The 23,270-nt window shown below is 42.6% G+C and overlaps 4 protein-coding genes and 1 long non-coding RNA gene across 7 annotated transcripts in view; 3 read left to right on the top strand and 2 right to left on the bottom strand.

Moving 5' to 3' along the window:
- Nucleotides 1-515: 515 nt before the first annotated feature.
- Nucleotides 516-3,820, top strand: ccng1 (cyclin G1). Its single transcript, XM_026191310.1, has 6 exons — nucleotides 516-743; nucleotides 1,636-1,899; nucleotides 1,987-2,240; nucleotides 2,594-2,672; nucleotides 2,908-3,018; nucleotides 3,439-3,820. The coding sequence occupies exons 2-6, from the start codon at nucleotides 1,636-1,638 to the stop codon at nucleotides 3,628-3,630; spliced, it is 900 nt and encodes a 299-aa protein (XP_026047095.1). The 5' UTR covers nucleotides 516-743; the 3' UTR covers nucleotides 3,631-3,820.
- Nucleotides 3,821-4,605: 785 nt separating this feature from the next.
- Nucleotides 4,606-8,464, bottom strand: nudcd2 (NudC domain containing 2). The gene is made up of 4 exons (XM_026191322.1): nucleotides 8,022-8,464; nucleotides 7,519-7,567; nucleotides 7,112-7,263; nucleotides 4,606-4,960 (listed from the first exon to the last, which is right to left on the bottom strand). The coding sequence occupies exons 1-4, from the start codon at nucleotides 8,208-8,210 to the stop codon at nucleotides 4,877-4,879; spliced, it is 474 nt and encodes a 157-aa protein (XP_026047107.1). The 5' UTR covers nucleotides 8,211-8,464; the 3' UTR covers nucleotides 4,606-4,876.
- Nucleotides 8,465-8,580: 116 nt separating this feature from the next.
- gabra6a (gamma-aminobutyric acid type A receptor subunit alpha6a) lies at nucleotides 8,581-17,291 on the top strand. 2 transcript variants are annotated; one of them, XM_026191291.1, is made up of 10 exons: nucleotides 8,581-8,898; nucleotides 8,978-9,084; nucleotides 9,195-9,262; nucleotides 9,657-9,877; nucleotides 10,009-10,091; nucleotides 10,191-10,334; nucleotides 11,307-11,459; nucleotides 11,542-11,792; nucleotides 14,103-14,347; nucleotides 16,323-16,410. In XM_026191291.1, exons 1-10 carry the CDS (start codon nucleotides 8,852-8,854, stop codon nucleotides 16,339-16,341), a joined length of 1,338 nt encoding a protein of 445 aa, XP_026047076.1. In that variant the 5' UTR covers nucleotides 8,581-8,851; the 3' UTR covers nucleotides 16,342-16,410. The 2 variants fall into 2 exon arrangements, with proteins under 2 accessions (XP_026047076.1, XP_026047084.1); XM_026191299.1 differs by lacking the exon at nucleotides 14,103-14,347 and having other exon boundaries at nucleotides 16,323-17,291.
- LOC113035699 (uncharacterized) lies at nucleotides 11,801-16,294 on the bottom strand. The gene is made up of 3 exons (XR_003274379.1): nucleotides 15,309-16,294; nucleotides 14,046-14,126; nucleotides 11,801-13,485 (listed from the first exon to the last, which is right to left on the bottom strand). It is a non-coding gene; the product is annotated as an uncharacterized LOC113035699 (long non-coding RNA).
- Nucleotides 17,292-17,369: 78 nt separating the features above from the next.
- gabrb2a (gamma-aminobutyric acid type A receptor subunit beta2a) overlaps nucleotides 17,370-23,270 on the top strand; it is a 33,309-nt gene continuing 27,408 nt past the window's right edge. For both annotated transcript variants that reach the window (XM_026191240.1, XM_026191241.1), the window contains exons 1-3: nucleotides 17,370-17,607; nucleotides 17,744-17,844; nucleotides 18,291-18,358. In XM_026191240.1, the coding sequence (XP_026047025.1) occupies nucleotides 17,534-17,607; nucleotides 17,744-17,844; nucleotides 18,291-18,358 (243 nt within the window). In that variant the 5' untranslated portion in view covers nucleotides 17,370-17,533. The remainder of the gene's footprint in view (nucleotides 17,608-17,743; nucleotides 17,845-18,290; nucleotides 18,359-23,270) is intronic.

Genomic DNA, 23,270 nt, shown 5'->3' on the forward strand with positions numbered 1-23,270 from the left:
AATCCTAATGTAATAAAGAGTTACTTTATTGAAAAATGAACTGTGTACTCTCTATATTTACTTTGATTTTTAGACAGAAAAGACCAAAGGAGTGATGGATAATGCAGGTTCCTTCCAGATTGTTCCAGAAACTTTCCAGTTGTGTGCCTGTGTGTCTTTTTTTTAAATAGTTTTCTATGATTTCGACACCCTTTTAAAAATGTAATCTATTTTACTACCCACTAAAGACATTACTGTGTAAATGTTGATATAATTTGTATATCTGTATTTATTTATTAATGAATTTAAAAAAATTCATCCAATATAATTTATATACCAAAGGAGGCAACTTTATTACGACGCTATTTTGGGTCGTATCCCACCTTCTGACGTGCGATTGGCCCTAATGCATGAATGGGGTGGACCTTGTATGTGACTAGCTAGTTAAATATCCAACTAAAATGTAGAGCTGGTAACGTCACTTGTTGAGGACCAATAGAAAATCGGCATGGTTGGTCATGGGCTTGGTTTTATGCCTGTTTTAACGCCTTAACTGTCCTTTTCCCCATCGCCTTACGCCAAGGGTAGGGGGGTGTGCATAGGCAGAAACTAACCTATGCTTAAAACTTTCTTTAGTGAAAGTTCATACTTACACTTTTGTGTGTTTTATTTCTCCATTCACCCGCTTATTTGAAGCGCGTGGATTTTTTTTTTCACCTGCTCTTTTTTTTTTTAAAATACAAAAAGCAACGTAACTGTTTAAGGTAAGTAAACCCATTTTCCTTATATGATATATATATTTTTTTTTATCTAGTGGTGTTCGTGGCTCTAAACAGTAAATGATGTGTTGCTATCAGCCAAAAAAATGCTACTAGTTTTAGAAATGGATTTTTAGCTAGCGTTAGCTTTGATTGCTAAACAGTTTACGTCGTCAACAAAGAGTAGTTTGTCATTTTCTGGTTTCTCTAATAAAGTATGAAGTTTAACTTACATAGTACTTACAGACTTATGTTGTTGTTTCACTCTTATCTTTATTGTTTAAACTGTGTACTGTCACTTTGGTTTGCTGTGCCATGCTTTGCGTTAGCTCTCCTTTGGTGTGTATGGCAGGGACATGTCTCGACATGACGCCGGTCCTTGCCCTGACATACACAAGGCCTGCTGCTGTGATACGGCTACATGTGGACTCACAAACTAGCACTAAAGCTGTGGAACTCGTGTTTTACACACTTTTAGTAGCAGAAATGTCGCTTTAACTAAAAACGGAGAAACTTTTTGAAGCATATCCCTGTTCTGTGTTCGTCTCATTTCGCCTCCTGTTTATATACAGTCATTGCTCCTGTCCAGTCCAGTTTAGTCCAGTTCAGTGACGGGCATGTGTTAGCGGAAGGCTTGTTGCAGGATCTTGTTAGTAAACTACGCTCACTGCATTTGTTTAACCATTTTTGTTTCGGACTAGATGTCCTTTAAATACACCAGTCTAATATTTCAATTACGTAGCAGACAGAGCCTTGCCTTATTAAAGAGACTAAGATGTTTATCAGAGTTATGTTAATACTTTATACACAGTTTATGGTCACACAGTTAATTCCAGTGTATCTTTTGTTTGTTTGTTTTTTTACTGTATCACTAAGTTTTATTTTCATGTCTGTGCAGATGATTGACACAGTAACAGGCCCTGTGGCACAGCCCTTTGCAGCCCAGCTGAAGGCCCTGATTGATCTGGAGGGCCGATACCAACCAAAGCTGAGTGGCTTGAGGTTCATTGAAAGCGCCCAGGACAATGGCCTCAGGATGACTTCCCGACTCAGGGAGCTGGAGGTGAAGGACCTGCTTTCACTGACCAGGTTCTTCGGTTTCAGTTCAGAGAGCTTCTCGCTGGCTGTCAGTTTGCTGGACCGATTTCTGTCTGTCATGAAGGTTTGTAAATGCAGTACATTTTGCTTACTTTCTTAAAATCGTAGCAGTTGTTCCGTTCTCCAATATCCATTTCCCCATCTCCTACAGATTCAGCCAAAGCACCTTCCTTGTGTCGGTCTGTGCTGCTTTTACATCGCTGTGAAGTCCACAGAAGAAGAGAAGAACGTGCCTCTGGCCAATGACCTGATTCGCATCAGTCAGAATCGCTTTACAGTGTCTGACATGATGAGGATGGAGAAGATCATCATGGAGAAGCTCTACTGGAAGGTGAAGGCCCCCACGGCCCTGCGCTTTCTCCGCGTCTTTCACAGCCACGTCCTGGAGCAGCTCGACGCTGAGAGGTAAGGACAGACGGTCACACCAACCTGCAGGGCTGAGCTATGACTCAACGAGATTATATTTACTCTACTAAAATGTGTCTTCTCATATTTGGTTTGAAAGCTAACACTAACCAAAAAAATATATATTTTTTTTAGCCAACAGGCACAGTCCTTTTTGAAATCGTGTAGACTTTTAGACATGTGACAGGGTGTTAGAAAACAAATATGCAAGTCCCCCCCCCTTTTCAAACGTTACCTTTAAAAAAAAAAAAAAAAAAATAGAAATCCTTTTGGTTGGCTTTTTTATCACTATTTATGTAAGCTGTACTTCACATTCAGTTTGCTTTGACACTAAAAGCATTTTTTCCCTTTAGCATGAAGATCCTGAGCCTTGAGAGACTGGAGGCGCAGCTGAAAGCCTGTCACTGCTCATTTGTCTTCTCCAAAATAAAGGTAAGCCAAAACAACTACTCTCTCCACATTGAAAATAATGACTTATTTCAATGCTTTTCTGCGCTTTTCATTAAAAATCAGACTGCTTTTGTCTTGTACACTTCTCGTTTGTTGTTGTATCTCAGGTATAATGTAGGTCATCTGTGTCGATTTGTTTTTAAATGTTATCATAGTTTCTACTTTTTTTTTCTTTTTCTTTTTTTTAACAAGAGACTGTGTTTGTGTTTCTGTGCAGCCATCTCTGCTTGCCCTGGCTCTCCTGTGTTTTGAGGCCCATGATGAACATGACCCAGAGTACCTTGACAAAATATCTGAGGCCTTGAGCAATCTGCAGCAGCAGCTAAATGTAAGTCCAGCTCTGAGCCTTTTGCTTTAAAGAATATATACGAGCAGTTCAAACTAATCCTTATTTTAAACTGGGCCTCAGAAGACACAAGCCCTTTATGCCAACGTTCTTCTGATTGGTTGCCCCTAGCAGGCAGAAGGTTTAAACAACAGGTCAGTGGGACTTGTGTGCTCATGGCTACACCCGTGTGCCTTATTAGGAATAGGTCCATCTTATCAACATACAGGTCAGAGTAGGAAAAACTATCAAAATGAGCCTTTGCTCAACTCAAACCAAAATGGCTCGTTTTTAACATTATTGCATATTAGTGTTTTTGTCACAGTTAATATAAGGTGGTGATCCATGCAGTGTAGCTTAATGAATTTTAATGCTTCTTGCCAAGTGTTAAGCAGAGAAAGATGCGACTCCTCTTTCCTGCAGATCAAAGACGGGGATCTGGTTTGCATGCGGGAGCTAGTTGGAAAATGCTTGGCTGAGTACGCCACCACTAAGTGCTGCAGGCCAAACGTCCAGAGACTTCGCTGGACTATTTCAGGAAGAACTGCACGTCAGCTGAAGCACAGCTACTACAAGATCACTCACCTTCCCACCATACCTGAGTCAGCTTGTTAAAACCTGGGCGTCCAAGTGGGTGACTTGACATGGAAAGAAAAATTACAACATTACCACTGTTACATCTTTGTCCTCTGACTGGATGTAACATGCAGTATGGTCACCCACTTACAGCTCCAGCTTTATTTTCCTTAGAGACCTTCATCTGTGATGATGGATGTCTTTAAGGAAATGCCCCCCCCCCCTTTTTTTTTTTTTTTTTTTTATCCCTTAAGTTTGTAATCATATGTTGATCAGACACACATTTTTCTTTCCCTATGACAAGGAGTAATTCTTCCTCAGAAAGGTTGAAGTTTTACTTTCTTGGTTGAGCCGTTTGCACAGGTGTCTAGTATGTTCTTGTTTAAATCCGTACCACGGTGTTTGGTGTTTCCCTGGAACGGGTTGCTGGTTTTAAGCTAATAAGTATAGAACCACCTAGGTCCTCAGTCCACCATGTGGAAGAGGAGGGAGAGGGATTTTGTGAACAGCAAAAAAATGGAACCAAAAGATCGGGCCCAAAGTCCTTCACTCCCACCCTAGGTTGCTAAGCTGTCCTGAATGCACACTCCTACCCAAGGTGATGATTTTTTTTTTTTTTTTGTTAAGGCGAGGGAGCTCTGGTTTGTACCAGGGAAATGAAGCTAGTGATGATCCTGTTATCTACAGCTCATCAGTGTTTGAGATGAAACGTTACCAACGGTTACAGATGAGTTGTTTTCACCAACTCTTAATTTGTGGACACCGTGTGAAGCGCCACAAATATACTGAGTTAAGTTGTTAGTTTTTTAGAGAGCACTCAGAAAACCCCAAAAAAGGTCATTGCAGTGGAAATTCAGGTTGAAATTTATATCGCATTTTCTGTGCCAGTTTCCCTGTTTAGTTTGATTTTAGTGACAAAACAAAATGTGGTCTCAAATTCAAAATGACTGAATACACCATCTGATTAACCTATGTATTTGTACCTTTCAATAAAACTTTATTGAAAAGCTATTGCTGAGTGCACTTTGTTTTTATTAAAACATGTCAGAAAATTCTCTTAACGAGAGTTATCAACTTCCTTTGTAGAGCCTTCCCACTCCCCACATCTGGTTTGCACAAAATCAGTCCTTTGAGGACGAGACCAATGATGTGACAGCCAGGCTTTTTAGTTCGTCTCAAGGCAAATTCTTGTCACAGTAGACCGAATGCATCCACTGTTGTTCTGCACATTGTGCATGATGGGCAGAGGTAACTCCTCAAGCATGTACTAGCATCATGGTATGGGTCACTTCTGTAAGCTGGAAAAGTCTGGACCGCCACCGGCAAAATTCCCAGAGATCTCTGCACCGCTGAAGTCAAATCCAGGATTCTAACAAAGGAAAAAAAAGAGTCAGTAAGACATACTGCTGATTGTTAATCTGTAATTAAGATTTCCTGAGGCTAGATGTATCTGAGTTTAAGAAACAGATGTAAGAAGACAAACTCATCACTGAGTGCTCATCTCAACAATTTCCAGAATCACAGCAGTAACACTGCAATGAGTGTTTAATAAAGTCTAAAGACACTTATTAGGTTAGTGATAGTAAATTAGCCACAGGTGTGCACACAAATGGTTGGTAGTCTCACTGTTAGCCCTGCAACAGACTGGTGACCTGTCAGCCTCTCACACAATATCAGCGGAGAGACTTCAGCTCATCCTGATTTGTTAATTTAAATTTAATTTAAATAGTTAAGAAGATGAACTGATGGATGGATTTCTTGATAAAGGGCTTTGAGGTTGAAAGCAATGCCTTCATTAACTTAACAGATCATCACCTTTAAAACATTCTCAGGAATGAGCTCTGACAGCCAGACTTTCAGAACCCCTTACAGGTTTCATTACGCAAAATATGTAATATGTTAAAAGTCAGTGACTCACACTGCCACATAATTGAAAGTTAGTAATGTCGCACAATACATCAGAAATCTCTATTGTAATGAGGAAGACATTTTCCAATCTTTCCTTCAAGCTGAAGTGTTACTGATAATCCTACAACTCAAAGAGCATGTCAGCTGCATTTCTGAGAATTAAGGTGGCATGGTTATTTTTTTTCTCTTTAGCCTACCCAGAAATGACCATCACAGAGTTCCCTTGATTATTTCCCTTCATTATTTATGGATTTGCTTCATTTATAAGAAAAACCGATTTATCACAACCTGGGGACTGAGTTATTATTAATGGATTGGGAATGAAAACAGTCAGATGTCTATATTTCAACAATCCAAAACATACTCTCATTACACCTGTCCAACTGCATATCTAATCAGCCAATCACATGGCAGCAACTTAATACAGTTAGCCATACACACATGGTCAAGATGATGTGCTGAAGTTCAAACTGAGCATCAGACCGAGGAGAATAAAGGTCATTTAAGTAACTTTTTTGGAATATTTATATTTCAGAAACTGCTCATCTCACAGCAATTTCCCCACAGACCCACCTGTGGGGTTTATGGAGAATGGTTTGAAAAAGAGAAAATATCCAGTTATTGGCAGCTCTGTAAGAAAAAATATATCGTTGATAGTGGAGGTCAGAGGAGACTGCCCTGACTGCTTCAAGCTGCAGGTAGCAGGAGCTTCAATAACTCAGTTACTACTTGTTACAACCAAGATGTAGAAAAGAGTTTCTCTGGAAACACAACATGCTGAAACTCAAAGCAGATAAACTACAACAGCAGAAGACCCATCCTGTCAGCTAAGAACAGGAAACTGATGCTACAATTCAAGCGGGCTCAAATTGGACAATAGTCTCAATCTCTGCTGCAACATTTGGATGGATCCACGTGGCCCTGTATCAAAAGTTCAGACTGCTGGTGGTGGTGATGGTCTAATGATACTGGAGCTAGGCTGTGGTGTTTAAATTATGCTCAACTTGTACTAATGAGCCCACAGACCAAAACCTGAGTATTTTTGCTGACCATGTCAATCCTGTCATGACCACAGCGTACCCATCTTCTCATGGCTGTTTCCATTAAGATAACACACCATGTCACAAATCTCAAATCAATCAATCTCGAAGCGGTGTCTTGAACATGACAGTGGTCTCAAATGGCCTCCACGGTCACCAGATCTCAATCCATTAGAGTACCTCTGGGATGTGGCAGAATTGGAAATTCACATCATGAATGCTGACAAGTCTGCAGCGACTCTGTGACGCTATTATGTCAACATAGAACAAAATCTCAGAGGAATATTTCCAGCACCTTGTTGAATCTGTGCCATTAAGAATTAAAGCAGCTCTGAAGGCAAAATGAGCTCCAAACCCAGGCAGTTGTAAGATGTGTACCTAATGAAGTGACCAGTAAGTGTATGTAAAGCCTTTAAAAGTTTCCTTTTTAGAAGGTGGTCCTAACCTGGCTGAAAAAGTAGCAGCTGTGCAGTAGAAGAAATGTATTAGGATTACATGCGTACAATATACAACAGTCATTAGGATGTACAGTAGAGTCAACAGTGCTACAGAGGTCAGCGAATCAAACTCACCTCTCGCTGAAACCTCTCCAGAGTGAGTTTTCTCTGCATCTGGTCTTGGACCCAAGCATTCGCACAATACTCCCCCTCCAGCAGCGAGGACCAGCAGTTCCCTGCTTCTCTGTTGGTCTTCATCAGAATGATCCGGATAAGACATTTATCCTCTGAGGAAATGATCAGCAAAGCAAACAATGCATTAAGCTGGCTCTCATTAAAGTCTAATTTAGTAATGTCTCCTTTCTATTTGACCATTTCTAATTCAACAATGACATAATACAAAGGGTGAACATAAAGCCCCCAGTAACTTAACATAAAGACATGAATGGATGAATATCACAACACAGCCAGTCAACAGCAATCGTTAGAGTTATAAGGATAGTTATTAATTCCCTTAATATTTCTGTGAGTGTGTCACTTACCTAGTGTCCATGTGGCCTCATCTGATACAGTTGTTCCAAATAGCTTTCCCTGGCAAAAGAATAAAATAAAATAAAAAATGAATAATATCAGTTTTATTCATATCAGCACACCTGGACCTGTTCTTGGAAGAGTTAAAAGACCTGCACATGACCAGAACAGGTCTAGCTGCGTTACAGCACAATACAGTGAAGTTACATACTCTTTACGTACACACAACAGCCCGACTGATTTCATTGTACGGTATCAAAATAGGCGACACTGCTGATTAACTGTGACGTGGACTTTTAGGTCCAACTGTGATAAGTATGACGGAAAGGGGCTACATGAATGGTCTTACAAGGCTGGATTGGGTTTACTGGTTAGTTCAGTCACTGGGTAAAAGAGGGTGAGAGTGGGGTGGAGCTGGAGGATAAACCAGGAATCGCATTATCTTACTTTCTGCAAATAAAGATCACAGCATGCAGGTTATTCTCGGGACCTGGGAGTCACTTTGGTGCCCTACCTTGAATATTTCCTTTCCCTTGACCAACAGCTCGATGTCTCTGGACCCCAGGTGACACTTGACCTCTTTAGCAGTGGTCCCGTGAGGCACGTTGACTTCAATGAAGACCTCATCCATGGTCTGGTACCAAGAGCCCCATGGCGTCTTGCAGGGGACGACACCGCTCCTCTCCTCGAAGTGTACCGACATGCTACGGCTGCACGCCGGCTCACGGGTCGGCTAACCTCCGCTGACCAGCTTCCAGCGTGAAACCGAGCAGGTCGAAGATACGCTGGAGGCTTGCTGTGCGGTTAACTGTTACAGTTGCCTATATGTTTTGTTTTGTTTTTAACTTTAAAGGTCTGTTTTTAAGTTGGTGTATTTTACCTCTCCCTGTGGTGTTTTCCCCTCACAAGCTCCAAATTTCTTCTTCTTCTCAGTCTCGGTGTCATTTCCGGTTGTGAAAATCACGGAAGCTGCAGCGCCATCTACTGCCTGCTCCTATGAGACACACCATAGACTCTTTAGCTAGGATTTTTCTTTCTTTTTAATGTTACTGAAATGTCACGTGTTGTATTTATTTCCTGTTTTTAATGCTCCTATTTTAACTATTATTAGTTAGTTATTTTAACTAAATAAAGCAACTAAATCCGGAGTTTTTCTAAAAATGGAGTGGATTTTCTAATCTGTTAATTAGATTACACTCCCTGCCTCGTTGTTTCCTGCGTCCATATGCATACCTACTGGTAACTTTAGCGACACATAAGCAGAAATCCTGCTCTGAAGTGGCTCTTTTTTCTTTTTCTTTTTTTTAATTTTATGAACTTGTGAAACCTGATTCAAAACCTAGGATGGCCGTCCCTTCATTAACTTTAGCTGCTTTTATCTGCTGGATGAGGTAAGTCCTGTCTGTGGAGTTAAACGTGGAGCAGAAAGCAGTGATCGTGCGAGTTTAAGGTTTGATTTTCTCTCTGCAGTCTAGGTAATGTATGGGGAAATGAAAAGATATACTCAGACAACATCACTCGCATTCTGGACAGACTTCTAGATGGTTATGACAACAGACTGCGACCCGGTTCTGGGGGTAATTTAAACTTTATGTCCTAATACCTTGCTCCTTCGAGATAAAGACATTATGCAACAGCACTTTTTGTGCTCTTAGGTACATTTTGCTTTTGTTAAATAATGTTGCAGGCGGTGTCACCGAGGTGAAGACAGACATCTTTGTCACCAGCTTTGGACCTGTTTCAGATGTTGAAATGGTAAGATAGTACTTCTGTCAGGAAGTGTGTATGTGCTGACTGTGGGAGATAATAGTGCTTCAGTGACCAGCCTTATGGGCACTCTGCCATGAGACCATCTAATGAGCTTTAATCTGTTTGACCAGCCCTATAACTCCGTTATTGATGGCCTCTAAATCAATATGACAACATGTCAGAGAGCGAGGATCGCTGAGTGGATTGATTAATGATTATCCGGGATGAGTGGCATCCATCACTGCCTCATCGTCTCCCCTCACCTTTCACTCTGTATTGAAATGTCACCTCGGTCTTGTGCGTGCTGATGAATGGACGAAGATAGAAATTTCATTCTTGAATCTGGGATTGTAGTTGTGGGTTTTTTTTGTATCAAAACAATATTACGTTTGTGCCTCAGGAGTACACCATGGACATGTTTTTCCGCCAGATGTGGGTTGATGAGAGGCTGAAATTCGAGGGCCCCATTGAAATCCTGCGGCTGAATAACCTCATGGTGGACAAAATCTGGACGCCAGACACTTTCTTCAGAAACTCCAAGAAGTCCATTTCCCATAACATGACCACACCCAACAAGCTCTTCCGCATCATGCAGAACGGGACTGTCCTTTACACCATGAGGTGATTTTTCACAGTGAACGTGTAGTTTTGTTCTTTGTTTTTTTTTTTGTTTGTTGGAGCAGATCATTTTTGCTAAACACAAGACCAAATCAGAACATTTATCAGAGACTGATCCCAGCTCCTGCTTTCAGGCTCACAATCAGTGCAGAGTGTCCAATGAGCCTGATGGATTTCCCTATGGACGGCCACTCCTGTCCTCTGCGGTTTGGAAGCTGTGAGTATTTCAGACCAACGCTAGCATCCAGGAATATCCAGATTGATAAATATGACCAAACCTTGAGCATGTTGATGTGATATTTTCTTCCTGTTTTAGATGCATACACCAGCAGTGAAATTATATTTACCTGGAGGAAGGGACCAATAGCTTCCGTCGACTGTCCCAAAGAGTCAATGAGTCTTCTGCAGTACGATCTTGTCGGACAGACTTTGTCCAGGGAGATATTCAAATCAAACACAGGTAATGCAAAATAAAAAAACAAATCTATTTTCATAAGCAGCCTATTATGGCCGTAGCCACATATACAAGCATAATTAAAAGATCCACAAGTGTTTATTAATGTTTGAGTAGAAAGGGGTCAAATGAGTGTCTGCAAGCCCTGCACTAGTGTCCATTACTCCCCGCAGGAGGACGATATATAAAAGCAAAGACTTCCTTGAGCCACCATCTAAGATGCTTAAGTGGTTAGGCCCTAATGCGTACTGTGCACCTTAATAGAATAGAATAGAATAGAATAGAATAGAATAGAATAGAATAGGCCTTTATTGTCATTGTACATGTACAACAAAATTCTGGGTGCTCCACATCAACTGTGCCGGAATAAAATATAAATAGTAAACCGCTTAAAAACCATGTAGAACCCCAGTGGATGCTCAGGCGGGGTGGGGGGTGAGTTTTATGTGTGTGCATTTTCTCTTTTTACCAGGAGAAAGCCTCCCTGCTGTGAATCCAGCACATTCCTCGAATGGAGCAGAAAAGGATGAGGCAGGCTCCAAAATGTAGCGATGATACACATTTAAGAAACACAGAGTGAGACAGAGGACGTCTAAATAAGTGTGTGTGAGCGTGCATGATGCAGCACGTTTTCGGTCTGTGAATGTCTGCATGCATGTGTTCAGACAGAGCAGGGCAGCAAACACATAGTGGCACTGCATGCTCTCCGCCAGCCCCCACCTCACTGGCTCCTTCCCCCTCTTCCTCTTTCCTTCCTTCCTTTTTTTGTCCCACTGTCTTCTCTCCTCTCTTCCTATCTCCTCTTTCTTTTGCTCCCTTAGCCCTTAGACTTAGCAACCTGTTCCTGTCCTGGCAGCATCAACAACTGGTTCTTTCAGCTGCTATTCCCTTTTGAAGGGCAAGCAAGGGCATCTGTTCTGTGCGACCACGCTCTGTCCCTCACACTCGCTGTCTTCTCACGTGCTGTTTATCTTGCAGGTCACTACTCTGTGCAGGTGGTCTATTTTCACCTCCAGAGGAAGCTGGGCTACTACCTCATACAGACCTACATCCCTCTTATCATGGTTGTCGTACTGTCACAAGTCTCTTTTTGGATCAACAAAGAGTCTGTTCCTGCACGCACAGTTGCTGGTATGCCCCCTCTTCCCTCATGCCCAGTTTGATCTAATCTCCCTCTGCATGTGTGATTCATGAATACTCTGCTGCCCTTCAGGCATCACCACAGTGCTGACCATGACCACCTTAAGCATCAGTGCCCGCCAGTCTCTACCTAAAGTAGCCTATGCCACGGCAATGGATTGGTTCATTGCTGTGTGTTTTGCCTTTGTGGCGTCAGCTCTCGTCGAATTTGCGGCAGTGAACTACTTCGCCACCTTGCAGGCCCACCGTCTGAAGAAGAAGGCAGCCAGACAGGAGAAGCTTGAGGTCCTGGCCACCGGCAGCGATGATGATGACACAGTTTCGGTAAGCAGTTTTCATATTAAAATGTAGAAAAGCTGTATATAACTTCTTTAAAGGGGAACCCTACTGATCTTTCCACCAGAGGGCCTGATAAATGACTCAAAAATGAGCAAATTTCATTGGGGTGAGAACAGAATGAATCCTCTTTAGCCAGCTCCTCAGCTCTGTGGGATAATGGTTACAAGCGACATTTACTGTTAAGAGCCAGTGTGGCTGGGGTTTACTGTGGGTAATGCAGTCACCAGATAGTGTTAAGAAAGATGAATGTAAAGAAGCCATTTCTGAATCTGAACCACCTATTTCGATGCGTTTTAAAAGTCACTGTCAAGCACTAATGCTTAAATGTTTGGGGTCAATTAGAAATGTCTTGCTTTTAAAAGAAAACTACTTTTTACATTAAATCGATCAGAAATAACAAAAACTGATAAATGGAATTATTAATCATGATTTTTAATGCATATGTGGGTGGCATATCCAGCAATCGCGACACTAATGGCACTTTCATCATCTAATGCAAGTTTATAATGCTGAAAACATTACACTCACACTAATACAAGCGACGACACATTTAGTGAGTGAGCGTGTGAGAATTCAGCCCCTGTGCTTACACTGTAGTTTTAAAAACCCCACATTTTTGTAGAACAGTCATTATTCTTGATGTGAGAAATGAAGGCTATTCATGTGGGACCCTGACATAAAACCTCTGGTGTGTACTACTTCCTACACAGAACAGGATCGCGGTTTCTAACCTGAAAAAAAAGAGAAGTGGAGATCTGAGCAGCCGAGTCTTTAGTCTGAGAAACGAACACCTCACAGGTCCTCAACTGGCAGCTTCATTAAAGTGCCAGATTGTAGTGGTTGGAAAGAGAGTAGTACACTCCTTTGTGTGAATTTTCTTTTGGGCACAATTTCTTGTGTGGTATAATCTTCATTCACTTGGAAAAAGACCAAATTTATTTTTTCAGTTTGATTGTGAGACTCTAATCAACTCCACAGGGGCTCAAGGTCCAGACAGTCCTCAGTGGAGTTATCGTAAATGAGAAAAATTCTTTTTAGTGATAAATCAACCTTTACATTGGATAAACATAAAACAGGTAACATAAAATGTCAACAGAACAAACAGGCTTTTATAGATATTCCAATAAAATCATTAAATCAAGGATTTATAGTTCTAATTCCATCAGTTATTAATTGTTATATTAGAACAATTTGCTTTTCTTTCAAAACCATGGACATTACGGAGTAACCGTAATGCTGAGAGGTAGTGTAAGTCTCACAGTGGTGTAATGGAGCAATTCTAAATATGTAGTTTAGATTAACCTGATCTTTTAAGAGATAATCCATTTTTTCAGCAAAGCAATAAAGCAAAACTGTATACTGTATGTTTTAAAGGCTATATCTGGGAATGCACTTAGTCATTTTGTTACTAAGGAGGGATATGTTGCCAAGATGCAGTGAGTTTCCAGTTATGAACATGGAGACTTGTATACCCTATAGGCTACATCTTTATAGCCAGTTTCATGAGTTGACTGGATAAGTGTTGTCTTAAAAAATTTTTTTTATAGGAACACAATGCTCAGTTACATCATCTTTTCCGCAGTGTATTTACAGCGCTAATAATGGCGAATCTTTAGGTACAGAGCCTCTGAGTCTCTAGTTGATGCAGTGATGTTAGTGACGAGGAGACAGTCAGCAGCTGCAGAAGCAGAAAAAAGAAACTATGTCACACACACGGCTCTTTTTCTATGCATTTCCAAGTAGTCCCCCTGCCTCTTTCGCTCTTCTCACTTAGGGCACACCATGCATTAAAAAGTAATATGGGCTGTTGTGTACTCTCATCTCTGGGCTAGCTATATACTGTCTGCTTTATGCTAATACAGTAAGCCACCCCGGTGTCCTCCTGGGACCTGCCTCACGTGTAGATCTCATGGTTAGATGCTCGCTTTAAAAATAGCTTCAGTGTGAGAACAGAGAGCAGCTCCAGCACCCCTCCCCGTGTAATCTCACAGCCATCATATATGCATCCTCAAAACTTCCTGCTGCTTCCTATAGAAATGTAGAGATGCATGCCATGGTGAGAACGCTCCTGTGGAAACAAACCCGGCTTGCAGCCTTGCATACACGACACTAACATGTTAGCATGTGTTCCCATTTATAAATTTGGAGGTTAAAAATCTGCCCCATCTCTCTTTTTTTCTTTTTTTTTTTTACATCCACCCCCTCCCTTTCAGTGATTACCACAAAACCAACACTTACCTCATTTTACCTCTTTTCGCTTTTCCACAAAATCATTCCTGCTACTCCCCCCATCAGTCGGACAGCAGCCCCCGGGAAGGCCTGAAGAGGAGAAACCACTCAGTGAGCCGCAGTGAGCCAGGAGATATTCCCCATCTGCCCATTTTTCTCCAGCAGGGCTCAGCCATTCCCCAAATCCCACAGCTGGCCGGCACCAGCCCTATTGATGCGTATGCCCGCATCCTCTTCCCCCTTTCCTTTGCTCTCTTCAACTTAATTTACTGGTATATCTATCTGGTCAAGGACACAATGGAGAAGCCCAGGTAAACATCCTGTTCTTAATTACACTGGTACATCTATTTTTGTCTATTTGTTATGTCTAATAGGGCAAAGGCAAAGTGTATAGAAGTCCAGACATTTAAAAGGTAAGTAATCATCAATAATTCGTGGAAAAAAACAAGGTGGAAACGAAATGCGGGATGCCAAGCATGAGCTTATTCATCTGTGCTAGAGAGCTCCATTTTGGTCCAGACACCACTAAGCACAAAACTAAGACACATCTGAGTACATCTGCTAAAGGCTGCACTTTTATTTCAGTACATCAGAGAGGAAATGGGCACCACTGGCTTTTGCCCTAACATGATAAATACATTTTCCAGTTCAACAAAGAGTTTCTCTTCTTTCCTTTTCACGCTGCTTAAAATAACAGGTATAAATAAAAGACATTGATTTAAATTAGACCACAGTCCCCTTCAAGATGGTCTCCTTGAGCAGCCCTGCATCGTTCCTAGCGTTCCTGCTATTTATGGAGCTCAATATTCAAGTTCTAACCTTCATTTTGTGGATAATTACAAGCGACAGGAGTTTTTAAGCAGATGACTCCACAGAGCGCAGCCAGGGCTTTCACAGGGTTGGATCACAATGTCCTGAGAGGTCTGAGGGAGAACATGCGCCGTTGTGCTAACAGAGGATTCAAAATGCAGGGGTTTTAGCCACAAGACACAATCTGCACTCACTCTACCCCAAAATGAAATTTTACTTCAACAGTGCACCTTAACAGACTCACACATGCCAAAGGGTTTGGACAGGACATCTGATCTGGGGAGCAATCTAAACATAGCGGGGGACATAAAAGTGGTGCAGCGCTGCACAAGTAGACTGTGGGTTTGCTGTTTTGAATATATTCGTAAAGATTATCCAGACAAGATAACCTTATGAAAAAGACACAACCTTTCAAATGTATTTCTCCTTGTTTACATCTCAATGTAAATGGTTAAATCCTACCTTCTGAGTCATGCTGAAAGCAGTGAAAATGGCTGATATAGAGCTGGAGGGTATCCAATATTCTGCAGATGAAGTTAAAAACATCTTACGGTAAACAAAAAAAACAAAAAAACGTGTACACGCATACTTAGTCCGTGTCTCAAAAAGCCACAATCCTGTCTTGCTAATATAATAGTTTCAGTGGAACCATAACTACCCACAGTTTTTGTCAAACACTCATCTAGGCAGTAAAGACATCAATAATTTCTAATGCTGAAACAGCCCCGGGAGCTGTAGGCGAAAAAGGAAAAGAAAAAAAAAGGAAAAGGAGAATGATGTTAGGTGGCGTTGCTGCTGCATTGATGCCAGCGCTGAGGCTTTTATCATCATCATCATAGATTTACAATACAACAACAGGCTGGACTCTCAGCTAACTTGAGAGGAAAGTAAGCATCACGCTCTGGTTTCTTTTAAGTACGGTTTACCTGAGGGAGGGTGGCTGTGTTAGTGACAACAAACCTAAGTTTACTTTGTGCATCAACCACACGAACAAGCTTCTCTTCTTCACTTTCCCACCTATAAGTGAGCCGCTTATAGAGCGCAAAGCTCCATGTCCAAGAAGGAAAAAGAGAGGTACAGTACAAAAAGACAGAGAGAGGCTGAAGGAGAGATGGTGGGGGAGAGATCTGTTATGTAACACTGGGGAGTGCAAATCTGCTCATCATGCTTCTCATGTTCCTGTCAGAGAATTTTTATGGTTGTTTTGTTTATAACGTTCTGCAGAATAATGAGAGAGACAAGATGGAGAGCATGAGAGCAGCTGCATCACATCTCTCCCCCTTTATATTTTCGCCATGTCTCTCGTCTGCTACTTTTTTCTTTTTCTTTTTTTTTAAGGAGAGGACAGGGAGCATGGTAACAGTTTTGGCTGTGCAGTATACTGCAGAGAGAGCATCTCTGAATGTGGAAACAGAGAGGCTTCTGTACACTCTGCTCACCCCCCCCCCTCCACTCTGCTGTATTCTGGTGTTGCAGGGTTATGGAGCTAGACTGAGAAGACCTGGAAAAGGGCATGTGCAGCCTGAGAGACCTTCAGCATCCAGCCGGCTTCACCTCACCCTCCTCTGCCTCAGCGAACGAGCTCTCAGCATTCACTGTGCTCTCATCTGACAGAGGAAATGAATCAGAAACTCATTTATTCTCCCGCTGCACATCTATTCATTTCACAGGCTATGACCACTGCCCACTTGTGTTCTGATCAGTAGCTGAAGAGCCGCCCTTTCACGGGCCTCAGCCACTTTAAAACCCCACCGAGGCACACATGACAACTTCTGAGACCCCCGGACCGAAGCTGACGACACACACACACACACACACGGTATGCATGACGCCCACACACACGCACAAACCAAGAAACACATCAAAAAGATGTGGATGATATAATCTATGATGGCTTTAACTGGTGGTGATGCAACAGTGAACCAACACTTTCAGAAGCCTGCCCTCTACAGAAGCACAGCTCCCACTACAACAACATCAAAGGCAATTTAGAGGAGGCTGCATCCCTCCTTGAAGGCTCAAAAATGTACTGAAACCTGAAAAAGAAGAAGAAGAAGAAGACTTGTGGGCTTGTGTTTTCCACCCCACATTTCTGCTTTGGTGCTCCCCTTGCATTTCCAGAAGTACAGCAGGTCCTCTGGAAACACTGCAGGGAGGAGTACGATATATACCCATGGGTGATGGTGGTATTCTTTTCCTATTTTTGTATGTACGATGCATAAAAGATAGTTGTGTAAAGGTAGGCTCGTGTACATGTGATGGATTGATTCTGTTTTTCACCACTTAATATATCCGGTAAGATGAAAACAGAGGGAATAAAGTTGTTCTTAACTTAATCTGACCATTTTAAACCCTGCAGTTTTTTCCATTCTTCGACCTTGTCAGGAAATAGACAAACTCATCTGCCGTGTAATCAGCACGAAGAATAAAAGCAGCCTAAACGAACGCGGTTGTCGGTGTTTTCACTCCTGCCACAAACGCTTGTTTCTTCATTACGCACATTCACTTGTCCCTTTAATATTTTTCTCTGCAATGGAAACTGCTCATCCACCATCATCAGTCTCCACTCTTTGATCTTGGGCTGGCTGCACGCATGCGCCCCTCATTGGCTCCTCTGCACTGTCTGGAGTAAGTTGGATGTGCGCTCCCCTCACTCGCATCCCGAAGGCGCCTCAAAAACTGTTGCGATGGGGAGGATCAGGAAAAACCACTTTGGGATTTTGACTTTTTCTTTACTAGTGACTTTTGTGTGGGCTCAAAGGTAATCTCGTTTTTTGCGTCTGTGTGTCTTGCATGCGATTTTAGCTCTGTGAACGCGTGCCTGGCGCGTGACATTAATGCGCTATTTTTTTAATATGTGGTTCTTTTCTTGCATTACACCACCCTTTTCTCCGCAGCATCAAGGATATCAAAGATCCGAGCAATATGCCTCTGGTAAAAGAAACAGTGGACAGGCTGATGAAAGGATACGACATTCGGTTGAGGCCAGATTTCGGAGGTAACGAGCAAATTGAAAACGGGAATGTCATGTTTTCACGCCCTCCTGACGTGCGATACATGTTTAATGAATCGCAAAATCTGCTTTCATTTACATAATTATCCCTTCACAGTCAAATAGGCCTTTCCGATTAGCCCAAGAGAGATGATGTGCATATATTTCATATGATGATGGGGGGCTTTTAACGTGATCGATACCGCTCATCAATGTTTGATTACGCCGCTAAATAAATGAAATTAACACCATTTAAGCTCATCTGTGTATCAAGCGTGTAGGGGTTTTTTTTTCTTGATCGGGCTGATGATGCACAAGCCTTCTGTAGGTGCGGGGTTCGGAGAGGAACCTGCACTGGCGTCACGAATTTGTTAAAATTTACATGATGGTGAGAATAATTCATGTCCCGTGTTAATGCCTCCTTTTTCACCACCCCCTTCCTTCCTTCACAGGTGCCCCGGTTGCTGTGGGGATGAATATAGACATAGCCAGCATAGACATGGTCTCAGAAGTCAACATGGTAGGTGAATCTTTATTATCATTACCGCCCGCTTCATGTTGCCAAATGTACCTGGCACGGCCGCTATATCCTCTGAAGTGAGCTATACTTATCATGGGGGCAGTATACGTGATGGAGCCAGGTCGTTAATTACATTTAGAGGTGGGGGGGATATAAAAAAAAATGTGAAGGCTTCCGTCCCCCCTCCTACTACCCCAAACACATCATCGCCATCCTCTCCTCAGTCTCCGCATTTGCAGTTCTGGTGTGTTGCTGCATTTGAATTCAAAACACACACTCACTGGCGCACTCGGACGCACAGCCCCGGCTGCGCGCACGGAGAGAGCTGCTTCTGTGTGTGTGTTTGTGTGCGTGTCACTGCTTCACGTTGTCAAGCCTCGGTGCTGTAATTTTGTTGCCTCTCTCTCACACACACGCACAAAACACGCAAAAAAGAAGGAGACCTAGAACACCACCTTTCCTCTAAATGCGCATAATTTCGCTCTTTTTAATTCAACGGCCAATCTCATCATCAACCTCTACACAAGCGATCTCCCCTCTATTTGTCAGATGACGTCAGCAATTTGTTATTAATAAATGTATAATCACACGACGGTGGAAAAGAACCCCCCCCCCCCCACCACCACCACCATCACACACACACAAAAGAAGGAGGGTGTGTGTGTGTTTTAGTTCGGGGGTGCACAAAGATGTAGAACTTCTGCGACTTGGAGATAGGGCAGATGGGTGGGTGGGGGGGGATTTAAGCAGCCCATGCAAGAGCACCACCTATTGATCCGTGTGACTGACAGACAGACGGACCACTGCAGCACACATGACACTGCCAAGCAGTTTAAGCTACTTCACTGCAGCTGTAGGGCATCAAATACTGTCTGCCTCCATTGTAAAATTAGTGGTTTTGCTCATGGGAGGAGGGGGGGGGGGGTAATGAAAATATTAAGGCCATATTGAAGAAATCCGAGTGTGAGAAAAGATGATTTCTAAAGCAGCCTCTCTGCAGGGCAACATAATAGATGTGTTATATAAGAGCGTGAAAAACAAGTTTGCCACCAGGAATGGAAGGAGGTGTGTTTTCTATCATTAACAGAAGCTTTTTCTTTTTTCTTTTCCTTTTTTCTGAGCTGACGTCTAGTTCATTTTGCTTGTCAGATTTTGATTTGGCAGCCCGTTAAAGCCGCTGTGTCTGACGGTCGTTTGAAAGCGGACAGAGTGGGCTTTCTTTCTTTTTTTTCAGCAGATAGATACGACAGTGATGTGAGTTTGCTTTGGGTGGGGAAAAGCACTCAATGGTCAGAGCTTCTCCTTTGATGGAAATGATTCATTTTGGTGGAGGATGCTGCCAGAACGGAAGTGCCTTGGGGGTCCGGGGAGATTTGAAATAGAAACCCCTCACCAGCTTCCGCCTCTCCTTGTCTCTCTCCCTCCCTCTCACTCCCTTCCTCTTTCCCTTCTCCATCCTTCCCTCCCACCACATTGACTGGATCCCTGGATGTGACTCTGGACTCAGCAGCCATGTAATCTACCTCTGCCTTGCTCCAAAGGGTTATCTTACTTAAGAACTAGGCATCTATGCAGGCATTCATCTGGAAAAAAACACTGCTTCATACATCCATGTGTGTGTGTGTGTGTGTGTGTGTGTGTGTCTGTGACAAAACACAAAAATGAGCGCAAACAGTGAATGGCGACTGACGTCATGCAACTCCCCGTGGCTATGAGAGAGCATTCATCTCTCTCATTTCTCAGAAAAGCTCTCCCTGCCAAATCGGCACAAGCGTCCCTCTGACACGACAGACAAATTTAGACAAAAAGAAAGGGAAAAAAAAGTCTAAGTTCTTGTGGACTTGTGCTACGTTGTGAAAAATCCTCCTTGCAACTTACATAACACGCTGGAATTTCCTCCTCCTCCTCCTTCTATCTTCACGTCCGGCTTCTCTTTGGTGCAGTAGAGGATAACAGCAGTTGACAAGATTGATCTCGGAGAAATCAATAATATCACCGTGCGCCATGATCACGAGGATGGAGTTGGTGACCTGTGCTTGGTGCAGGGCTGCTTTGATCTTCCTCATCAGGGGCAGCTTGCTTTTAAGATTAAAGTGCTGAGAGGGAAAACAACAAGGAGAGAGAGAAGCGAGGATGAAACTGGTGATGAAGGCGGCGAGGAGCGGGGTGGGAGGGATGTGAAGGTTACTGTGATCAGTTTCGGTATCTCCTCTAATGATATCTGCACACATGGTGTGAGCTGAACTAAAGTTGCTGCAGACCTTTGTGCCAGCACAGAAGATCAGGAGTGTCCTTCCTAAACGCACTGGCGCTTTTTTCCATTTTGACATCTAGTATTAGCACACGTGTGTATTCCTTGTCAGTTATTTTCAGCTTCCCCACTGAAATTATACAACCTTAAAACTTGTATCAAAACCCAAGATTTTTGTGGCAAAGTCACCTAATGAAATGGAAATTTTCTGCATGCTTGTGCATAATTCCCCACACTCTTTTGGAGGTCTGCTGTATTTTAAAGTAATCTATGGGACCTTTGTAGTCCAAGGTTTGGCTACAAACCACAAGTTTGTTATGACTTTGGTGCAGGGTAGGGGGTTAAAAACAGAGCAAATTAGATGACTGCAAATGTGCATCATGCAGTCTTGTCTAAACAGTGTCATCAGAGATAGCCACTGGAAAAAAAAACAGGCATCAAACAATGTCCATGACATTGTTTGATGCCTGTTTTTTTTTCTTCTGCCTGTAATGCCAAGCTGGCAGTTAGAAGAAAATTGATTTTTTGTAATTTGTGCAAGTGATCAAAATTAAAATGAAGAATGCAGAGATGTTAAACTTGTAATAGTTAAGCTGATTTTGAAGGTGCTGTCCACCTTCACCATCTTCAAGATCAAAAAATGTTCTGCAGGCTACCCTCAGAGCAAAGGCTAACTTTCTGAAAGCAAAACTGAAAGTCTAAAGATATATTCAGATGGGAATGATTTCTGAAGAAGCTTTTCTAGGGATAAATCCAACTTCATCCAAGTCATGTCTGTTTCCAAATGAATGCAGTTTGTGGAGGGGAAGGAAAATGGAGGAATCAGCTGTATGCAGGGCCATCTCCAGGATGTTTTCATAAGGGTGGCCATACGGGGGCCACTGAAAGTATTTGGGGTGGCACACCAAAAACATAATTTCCAGTTTTATTATGCTGTTGTCAAGTATAGGTTACCTGAAAAATATGACAACAAAGATACAAAAAAAGGTAATAATCTGTGTTAATTGATTGACTGATTGACTGATTGGGAGTCCCAGGCATCACTTTAATAATTCTCAGTATTAGATCGTGTAAGAGTGTGAACTGTTACCTCTCCAGGGATTGGCACCAGCTTTTCTGCAACCTTATTACATTATTACCGACATAGGACAGGAAGGGGAGGGCAGCAAATTTTGCGGGGTGGCCAATGCCCCCACCCCCGGTGGCACCCCTGGCTGTACGAAGTGATCTTGAAATCAGCTGTTTGTGTGCAGGCCCGCTTTCATGGTGGTGTGCAGCACTGGGTTGCAGACAGCTGCTCGCTCCTCTAATTAACGCTAAAAACGCCTCTGGTGGAGAATGAACTCTGCATTTTGAACGGGGGGTGGCTGATTGAAGACATTGTGGCATTTTTGTTTTATTTTATTTATTTATTTTTTGCTCTGACATGAAAGCCATGGCGGTTGTGGGAATTGTAGTTTTGCTGCTCCTCTTGCTGTTTCAGTGCCTGTTCACATGTGTTTGTGCCACAGCTGTGAAGTAGTATACATGTATGTATATATATATATATATATATTTGCACATTCTTGTGCGGTCTGCAGCACTGGCCTGCTCAGGCTCAAAGGTCAGCCATGTTGTGGGGCCATAAAAATGTGCAGGTCAGTCAGCGCTGTGGTAGCAGCCTCGCCTGCATGACATTACAAATGTGCTATTTTGAGAGGAAAGTGTCCTCCGAGTCCGAGGTGTGACCACACATCTTTGCTGGGTGGGCTGTGCTGACTCACTGGGGTTAGTGCAAAATATGGCACAGATATGATATCATGGCCGAGACCCCCAACCCCAACCCTACTCCACGGTTTATCAATGTCTGTCTGTCTGTCCTCTCCATCACTCATCTCCCTCACTTAGCTGCTGAAGTTTGATTTGCATAATGCTGTTTGTTTTTTCGCTGAAACCACAGATCCAGGAACCCAAACCCTGGTTACGGTGCATTAAAAAGTGTTCTGCACACAGCCGGTGCAGCTGATTAAATACAAGTCGAGTCTGTTGTCTCAGCAATGCATCAGCGCTGCATAATAATGCCTTCAGTATGCAATCCATATGTTGAGCATAGCTGTGCAATGCAAGGCAGGAATGGGGAGGAAGTTAAATGAGTATTTTCACTCCTCTTTTTTCCCCTCTTTTCCTTCCCGGTTGTTAATTACATGTAAAATACCTGAGGTTTGTGGTTGTTAAGAGGCACTGCCTGTACTATAATACTGTTCTCTGAATGTTAATTAGCTGGCTGTGAATTAAAAGATTTAAACAAACCAGCTGTGGTGGCTTCTGGGATGGAGGAATTAGTGGGGCGTGAGTGTAGCTTTTTATTAAGATCTTTATCCCGACTGGTGTGTTTCTTTACGTGAGTAACGGGATCTGGCCGTCAGATAACGGCGGCCGATGACCAGAGGGACAGGAACGGCCGTGCAGCACGTCCGTGTGATGCAGCTTCGCTTGTGTGTCTGTGAATTAGCAACCATTTTGATCTTGTTTGTCCAAACTGATCCTGTTCCATTTTATTTTCAGCTTGTGGAAAATAAGCTTGTGTTATTTTTACTCAGTGTTGCTATGACAACCCAGCCATTTCTTTTTCCTCTTTTTCTTCTTCTTTTTTTATATGGTGGATCCAATGAAGTCAAGGGG

The sequence above is a fragment of the Astatotilapia calliptera genome, chromosome 2 (genome assembly GCF_900246225.1).
Source record: "Astatotilapia calliptera chromosome 2, fAstCal1.2, whole genome shotgun sequence".
Classification (NCBI taxonomy): Eukaryota; Metazoa; Chordata; class Actinopteri; order Cichliformes; family Cichlidae; genus Astatotilapia; species Astatotilapia calliptera.

Coding starts and splice junctions, on each gene's coding strand:
- ccng1 (XM_026191310.1), top strand. CDS start 1,636: ATGATTGACACAGTAACAGGCCCTGTGGCACAGCCCTTTGCAGCCCAG. Junction 2,241..2,593: donor GAGCAGCTCGACGCTGAGAG/GTAAGGACAGAC, acceptor TTTTCCCTTTAG/CATGAAGATCCTGAGCCTTG. Junction 2,673..2,907: donor TTGTCTTCTCCAAAATAAAG/GTAAGCCAAAAC, acceptor GTTTCTGTGCAG/CCATCTCTGCTTGCCCTGGC.
- nudcd2 (XM_026191322.1), bottom strand. CDS start 8,210: ATGTCGGTACACTTCGAGGAGAGGAGCGGTGTCGTCCCCTGCAAGACG. Junction 7,264..7,518: donor TGAGGCCACATGGACACTAG/GTAAGTGACACA, acceptor TCATTTCCTCAG/AGGATAAATGTCTTATCCGG. Junction 4,961..7,111: donor TGGAGAGGTTTCAGCGAGAG/GTGAGTTTGATT, acceptor TTCCTTTGTTAG/AATCCTGGATTTGACTTCAG.
- gabra6a (XM_026191291.1), top strand. CDS start 8,852: ATGGCCGTCCCTTCATTAACTTTAGCTGCTTTTATCTGCTGGATGAG. Junction 9,878..10,008: donor ACTGTCCTTTACACCATGAG/GTGATTTTTCAC, acceptor TCCTGCTTTCAG/GCTCACAATCAGTGCAGAGT. Junction 11,793..14,102: donor ATGATGATGACACAGTTTCG/GTAAGCAGTTTT, acceptor TCCCCCCATCAG/TCGGACAGCAGCCCCCGGGA.